General features: G+C 57.9%; 2 protein-coding genes across 2 annotated transcripts in view; one reads left to right on the top strand and one right to left on the bottom strand.

Annotated features, from left to right (window-relative positions):
• TMEM45B (transmembrane protein 45B) overlaps positions 1-1,478 on the top strand; it is a 9,291-nt gene extending 7,813 nt beyond the window's left edge. The window contains exon 6 of the mRNA XM_006150640.3: positions 247-1,478. The gene's annotated coding sequence lies outside the window, so the exon portion shown is untranslated. The remainder of the gene's footprint in view (positions 1-246) is intronic.
• A 2,643-nt stretch (positions 1,479-4,121) lies between these two features.
• NFRKB (nuclear factor related to kappaB binding protein) overlaps positions 4,122-7,907 on the bottom strand; it is a 23,180-nt gene continuing 19,394 nt past the window's right edge. The window contains 4 exon segments of the mRNA XM_027772703.1: positions 4,122-5,002; positions 5,087-5,222; positions 6,067-6,173; positions 7,803-7,896. Of these exon segments, the coding sequence (XP_027628504.1) occupies positions 4,877-5,002; positions 5,087-5,222; positions 6,067-6,173; positions 7,803-7,896 (463 nt within the window). The 3' untranslated portion in view covers positions 4,122-4,876.

The following is a 7,907-nucleotide window of genomic DNA, read 5'->3' as shown; positions in this document are numbered from 1 at the left end:
CTGCGCTGGCCTGCCCTACGGCTTCAGTGTGCCCAGGAAACTGGCTTTCGGTGTTCTGTGCGTCTGATTTTTTAGAGAACTGCGAGTGTAATGCCCCTCCTAGAGAACAGTGCAGTGACTTACAGGCAGCAAGCCCGCTCAGGGTAGAGAATCGGGCTCTGACAGTTCTGGTACAGGCAGCCTCACAGTCGATCCAGGACTGAGTCCAGAACTGCCTGCCTTTGGTAACGTCTCCCGTCTCTCCAGACAGCAGGTGCTTTCTTAGAACGCAAGGGGACGGCCACTGCAGAGGTGCCACTGTGGCTGGCACGCCTTCCTGACAGAGTATTTGCGCGCCCACCAGCGAGACGCGCCTCGGCGGGAACCCCGCACTGCGATACCCCCCACGGCCCTGCTGCTCCTCAGGAGTCCAGGCACGCATGCAGGCCGACCGAGACACAAACCCATGGCTGCCAGATGGCTCCCAGCCTTGCAGGGCACTGGTGCAGCCACGCACCACTCTGGCTGGGCCTCGGGCGTTTTTTTAAAGTAAAATAAATCACAAGCTTTCATACATTCTGTACGTCACTTGTTAAGCACCCCCAACTAATCAGTACCAGAGTACTACCACTATTGATGTGACAAAGTTAGGCCGAACGTTCTACCTTTTTTCCTTTGGGTTGTGGGCCATTTTGCATAGAGAAATTTGTCACAGCTGTCGTGACAACCTAATAAAATCAGGAAGCTGAGCTGGAACTCGGGTCCTTTGAATCCTCAGTGACCACAGCAGAGGGTCTCATCATGAAACGAGAAAATGCTGGCTGCACAAGGCCTCGGGTTTCAACGTGGCTGAGAGCGAAGGCCGGGAAGGCCGCACAGGACAGTGGTCCCCAGCACCACGGCGTCTGGACAGTCTCGTCTCAGATTGAGATAAGCCTTTACCTTAAACTTCCTCCAATAAATAGGAAACATCCGCGTCGTGCCAGGCTGAAATGGCCTTACACACCAGGGAGGGGGGCCAGCAAGGAGTCAGCAGGCCGGGGAGGGAGGCTGCGAGAGTACAGGCTTACACCTGGACGAGGGCTGGGGGCAGGGCAAGAAGGGGAGCCACCGACAGCCCAGCAGCTCGGGCAGCGCTGGGCACGCAGGCAGCAGGCGCTGACGGGCAGGGGAGCGGAAGGTCAACTCTGTAGCCTGCTTAGCGGGTGAGGCCAAACCAAAGGTTCCTAGAGCCCGAGTAGCGCCTTTCTCCCAGCACGTCCTGGACTCTGGGCCACTCTCTCCCACTCGGTTCTCGTAACCTGTAACTTAAGAAGGACCCCAGCAAAGCCGTCCAGCGTGCGGGCGCAGCTGCCAAGTGGCAGAGCCAGTCTGAGCATGACTCAAAGCCCAGCATCGTCCCTCCACCACTCTGCTCCTGCAAACCCGGCCGACCTCACCACTATGAAGCACTGGGTGCTCCAGGGAAGTTGCTGCTCACAGGTGACCTCCCACTGTTGGCCCACTTTCTAGGGCTGGAGTCACAGCTTAGGGATTAAGAACGAGCTACTAAAGGGACCAGCAGTTACTGTAATGGCTATGTCTCTGGACTCCCACGTAGTCAACCACGGTTCGAGTCCCAGACCCAGTGGCTTGAAACTCACACCGGATGCGTATGCGTGTATGCCCAAGATCCCGAGAGAATGGAGGAGAAGGGACTGCGGCATGGCCATCACCCCTGGGGGGTGATTTCTCGCTTTGTCTGTCTCTGTCTGGCGAGCGCATGCGCCCTGTAGCCAAAAAAAAAAAAAAAAAAAAAAACTCTCCAAAAAAAAAAGAACAAAAAGAGCGCGCTACTAAAAACAGATCAGAGAAAGCTGGGGCCTCCTTTCAGGAGCACCTTGCTTTGCCGATGAGCGACCCAAAGATGCATTCATTCCATAAGCCCCAAAGGCCCCTCCTGGTAACTGGTACAAAATGGGCCCTTTCTCAAGGACTGGAGGAGGAAGCAGAAACCTGCTGTCTTCCTTTTGTGGAAAATATCTACACTGAGATTACAAAAAGGCAGGGCAGGATACTTGAAGGCTACGTATGAAGTACTGGGATTTACCCTGGTGCCCCATACACAGCATGGTTTAGGACCTGTTCTGGGAGCGGCCACCTCTAGCTTCACCCTTCTCGGGCATGATTTCACAGCACAAACTGACCACCATGGCACCTGCCCATCTGGATCCTTCGTCACCTCGTCAACCAGCGCCTGAGACTCAATGACTGCCACCAGGAGCTTCCCAGAACCGGCCCTCACACGCCATCATGGTGCCCTCTGCACACTCTGAGGTCGCACACAGCAGCACGCCTGGTAGACACGTGCTGTCACCTGGAGTGATGCCACAGTGCCAATTCGACATGGCTGCTTACCAGGGGCTGACCCCACGCTGACAGCCACAACCTCCCGTGTCACCTGCCACTTCCAGGAGGTGCACAGAGGAGAGCGCAGCCAGGGCGCTGGTCAGTGAAGGTAGGGTCGGTGGGGCGGAGGTCGGATGCCAGGGCTGCTGCTGGAAATCATGTAAGTAAATGCAGAGGGCTTTGTTTTTAGTTTGCCGTGGAGGAGGCACGTGCTGGAGAGAGACAGAGAGATGGGAAGTAACAGATGAGACCCGGGGGATGACCAGACCACAATTCCTTCTCCTAAAGTCTCCTCTCAGGATTTTGGGCATGCAAGCACATGTACCCAGGTGTTTTTCAAGCCACCAAGTACGGGACTCGAACCACACAGGTAGCCATGTGGAATTACTATTTTTTAATTCACGTGTGCTCACCAGAGAGAGACAGAGAGAGAAAGTGAGAAAGCAAGCCGCCAGGACCAAGACCTGAAACGCAACTGGTCTCATGGAAGTCCATTACCCTGACTACAATGCCACCTGCTGGCTTTTTTTTTTTTTTTGAGAGGTTTTTGCTATAGGGCATGTGCATTCACCAGAGAGAGAGAGACAGACAGACAGACAGAAAGCGAGATAACACCCCCTGCCCCAGGGTGGATGGTCACACGGCAATCCCCTCTCCTCCATTGTCCTCTCGGGATCTTGGGCGCACATGCACTTGAACCCAGCGTGAGTCCAAGCCGCCAGGTCCAGGACTCAAACCGTAGCCGACTTCGTGGGAGTCCAGTGACATAGCCATTACACCAACTGCTGGTCCCATCCTCCCATTTTCTTGACTATTTTTTTTTTGGAGAGATTTTCACTGTAGGGCGCGTGCGCTCGCCAGACAGAGAGAGAGAGACATAGAGACAGAAAGTGAGAAATCACCCCCCAGGGGGGATGGTCACGCCGCAATCCCCTCTCCTCCATTCGCCTCTCGGGATCTTGGGCACGCACGCACACGCGCCCGGCGTGAGTTTTAAGCCACCGGGTCCGGGACACGAACCACGGTCGACTACGTGGGAGTCTAGCGACATAGCCATTACGCTAACTGCTGGTTCCCCTCCCATTTTCTTTAGCGGCCAGAGAGTATGTGTGCTTGCCAGAGGCAAAGATGGAGGAGAAGGTCCCCCATGGGGCGTGGCCACACCTACTCTCCTCCTTCTCCACCCTACTGGGATCCGGGGCATGCTTGCAGGTGTCTAGCACATTTTCAAGCCACCAGGATTGCTACTGTCAGCCACGGGAGACCGGGCTCCCTTCCCCACTAGGTCACAGGGCTGGCCTCTAAGGAGTTTGTTCTTCAGCAGCAAATAACTGCAAGATCACTCAAAGTTCTGCCTTTTCTCATCTACAAACTGCTGCCTGGGGACCGGCAGATGGCGTAATGGTTACGCTGCTGGACTCCCACGTAGGTGACCGTGGTCCAAGCCCCACACCTGGCAGCTTAAAATCCATGCCAGGCGCACACGCATGTGCGCCCAAAACCCCGAGGGGAGTGGAGAAGCGACTGCGGTGTGGCTATGCCCCTGGGGGGCGATCTCTCGCTTTCCTTCTTACTGTGTCTGCCTTTCCCCGCCCCACTCCAGCAAGCACAGGTGTCCTAAGGCAAAAAAAATAAAATAAAATAAAAAGATTAAAAACAAAAGAAACAGTCTGGGCTCGAGGGCCATCTCTACAACCACTGCTCAGTTCTGCCTCCTAACACCGCAACAGCCACAGCACGAGTGAGTGGGGGTGGACAGTGTTCCAATAAAACTTTATTTACAAAAGCAGGTAACCACCCCAGAGCTGGCTTCATGACTCCTGCCTGGGCGGAGATGCAGCGTGTGCTGCAGAGGCAGCACCCCTGCCCCAGCTCCCACTGCCTCCGGGTCTGCGCTCACAAGTGAACAGGCTTGCCCAAGAGGACTGCCAGAAGTCAGTCCCCACAGTTCATGTGTGAGAGAGAGGCCCAAACTGACCCCAGTTCAGGGCCCCGCACTTCCTCCCTGGGCTTCTCCCACCAGCAGCACCCCCACTGCCGGGGTCACCGAGTCAGCCACCACACACAAGGGCTTTTGCAACTCCCCCAATCTGGTCAAAAGAATAAGAAATCAGTTTGGGGACAAAAGTCCAGGTTTCTGTTTGATAAAGATGTACACAAGGTTCTTTAAAAAAATAAGTTACACGGCCTGTTACCAACACAAAGCTCACATCCAGGCCACTCAGAGACCAGAAGGGCCGGTCACCTGCCATCTGCACACGCTGTGACCAGCACGGCTCCTGAGTGCCCCTCAGGAGAGCACTCCACTCGGCTGGCCTGACAGCTGCTCCCACCATCCTGCAGAGCCTCACTGGGCAGCTGCTGGGCAGGCTGCAGGACCCTGAGTGAACCATCCTCGGTGCCCCGCCAGCCTGCCTCGGACAGATGGTGGAGGCCTGGTGCAGCCCCCTGGCTCCCTCCTGCCAGGCAGGGGAGACTGACCACTCCGTCTTCCTCAGAAGCTCTCTCATCACTGCTGCTCAGGGGCCTGCTTCGGAGATGGAGCTGTGGTCACCACAACGGTAGAGACAGCCTTGGAGGGGCCAGAGGCACTGCCCTGTTGGAGATGGGACGCGGGGACAGTCTGGATGCGCACCTGCGGGCAGAGGCAGCATAATCAGGGCAGGTGTGCTCACGGGCCCAGTACAGTAGAGGAGCCGCAGTGGGTCCACACTCTTACCTGCGTGGCCTGGCCCTGCTGCTGCAGCTGCTGTAGCTGCTGCGCCGTAAGGAAACTGACCGGCTTGTTGCCCGCGATGAGCTTGGTGCCCGCAGGCATCGTGGTGAGGATGATGTTGCGGCCCAGCCCGCCGAGGCTGTGGAAGGAAGCAGGATGGCTGTGAGGAGGCCTTGGGCACAGCCTCTGGCCCAACCGCAGGTCACCGTGCAAGGACAGGAGTCTGGTGCCCAGGAGGAAGCCAGCGGCTGCACTGCCCCCAGGGCAAGGGCAGCAGCCAGCCCAGGAGCCCCACTGTCCGGGATTAAGTGGCCTCTGGGCCCAGCCTTGTGGACAGCAGTGGAGTGGCCTCTGGGATGCATGCTTTCCAGATGAGATGCTCCTCAGGCTGGGACCACCTGGCAAATGCAGTGAGACCCACCTCAAAGGGCCAGGTGTGGTGTGCACCTGCGGTCCCAGCCACGAGGCAGAGGCAGGAGCATGACGCGGCCAGGCCCTGCCTTTAAACAAGTGGGCGAAACAGCCACAGGCCTGACCCCTGGGCAGCAGGAGTCCTGGACAGGCCAAGGTCACCATGTGCCCCAAGCAGGATGCTCGCTCCCAACTGCCTCAGCACCTGAGCCGCACTGAGCGTCCGGATCCTCGAATTGCGCTCCTTTTCCTTGTCCCACTTACGGGCCCAGCAAGCTCCGCCCTGAGCTGGCGTAGGCCAGAGGACTGCTCCCCGCCCACTGCCCGAGCCTGCACATGTCCACACCAGGGCGCTCTATCACTCTGCTACCCTCTCCCTGCCCCACGAGGAGGACGTGTGGAGACCTGCGGACCCGGCTGCTCTGATCACTGCACTCAGGACGCCAGGAGGCACTCAGTGAGCACTGTCAAAGAGCACAGCGAAGGTGGCTTTCCGAAGGGCCCTGGAGCAGCTGCCAGACAAGGACAAGCAGGCACCCACCCCGCCCGCCCTGCCTCCCGGCATCACTCACTTGGCTCCGAGGTTGCCTTTGATGATGGGGGCTGTGACCACACTCTTGCCCTTCACCGGCTGGCTGATCACGGAGAGGGGCACAGTGATCCGTGCGGGCAGCTTCCCCTGCAGACAAAGCCAGTGGGTTTGGTGGCTCGGGAGACAAGAACGCCCCTGTCATCTCAGGAGACAAGAACAGAGGGGCAGCAGCACAGATATGCCCGTCCCTGCCCCCGTCGGGCCTCGATAATCTAAGTCTGGGCCAAGGGCACCCCCTCGATTGGTCCCCTGCTCTGCAGGCTCTCCCAGGCTACCTAGAGCAGCAGCGGCACAGTGCACACCTGCCTTCACAGGGAACCCACGCCCCGCCCAGCACGCCCTGGAGCCGAGCTCCCGAGGGCAGTCCGCCTGCCTCAGCTCCAACCAGCTCACGGCGCCGTGCCAGGCACATACAGACTGCCCAGTGAGACCGTGCACATGGGCTGCCCGGTGTGATCCCCAGGTGGCCAGGGGAACTCAAGAGTTAGCAGACTCCAAGAAGGCAGGCCCGTGCTGCTGAACTGGAGCGGCGGGCGGCCAGGTCAGGGAGGCACTTTCTCCAGGTACTTCCCTCCCACCCGGAGATAAGAGAGGTGAGCTAGGGGACATCACATCGGACTCACCCAGGTGGCAAGGCCAACCCAGAGCAAGGAACAACATAAAGCCCCGAAGCCCTCGTCTTTGTATGGCCTTCTTCCTCTCCCTCTGTCCCTCCCCCACTCCCTCCCTCTCTCTGTCTCTCTCTCTCATGAGTGCACACACCCTCTGACAATTAAAACACAACCTGGGCCAGCAGGTAGCGTGGTGGTTAAGGTGCTGGACTCCCACATGGCTGACAGCAGTTTGAGTGCCGGCCCTGGTGCCTTGAAAATCACGCTGGGTGCATGTGTGCACCCCCAAAATCCCAGGAGAATAATGGAGAAGGGATTGCAGCATGGCTAGCCCCACTGGAGGGTGATTTCCCACTTTCCTTCTCTCTGTCTCTGTCTCACTGGCGAGTGCCAAGCACTCTATGGCAAAAACCAAAACACGCTCCCAACGTGTAAGCCTCCACGACGTGTCCTGACAGTCCACTTCACAAATATTCACATCACATCCATGTGCGAAAGCGTCTGCTGGAGCCCCGCCTCGCAGTGGGACGGGTTCTTATCAGAGTCCAGGCTACAGACGGGGGTGACACTAAAGCACTCGGCTGGGACCTGTGCACGGCCTAGCATGACCCCGAGACACGTGCAGGGTAAACACAGCAACCCCGGAGCAAGGTCTCCCAGAGGTCTCGCTCTGAGGACGTGTGAAAACGCTCAGAAAGGGCTCTGGAAGCTAGTGCCGACTACCCACAGACGGCCCAGACGAAGGGAGAGCGACGGGAGGACGGTCCTGCCTAACGCACTCCTGCACGATCCTCTCAAGTCCCACGAGAACAAGGTGTGCAGTACCCTTTTATAAACCGAGGTTCCAAAGAAAACAGCCTGTCAGTAAACACATAGGGACTTCAAACAGTCCATGGAAAACAGAATTAGAGAACTAATCTATTTTGGTGCAAAAAAGAAAAAAAACCACCTTTAACCCATGCACAGCTACCCCATGTACACGTTCTCCACGAACGTCCCGAAGCCTCCACACCTCTCTCTGGGTCAGGGTCTCAGTTCCCTCTCCCCAAAGCGGTGCTCCGTGATGGAGCCTCCTGGAGGCCGACCTTCCCCAGCAGTTACTTACAGCCTGGGACGTGGACACGACCGTGGTGCTGACGGGGACCTGCCGCACGGCTGGCGCTCCTGCCCCGATGCTAATGGGCGTGCTTGTGGCTCCCCCCGGCCCCGC

This window comes from Tupaia chinensis, unplaced genomic scaffold (genome assembly GCF_000334495.1).
Source record: "Tupaia chinensis unplaced genomic scaffold, TupChi_1.0 Scaffold000292_1, whole genome shotgun sequence".
Lineage (NCBI taxonomy): Eukaryota > Metazoa > Chordata > Mammalia > Scandentia > Tupaiidae > Tupaia > Tupaia belangeri.
Note: the sequence above shows the minus strand (reverse complement) of the source record. Positions and strands in the feature narration are given on the sequence as shown.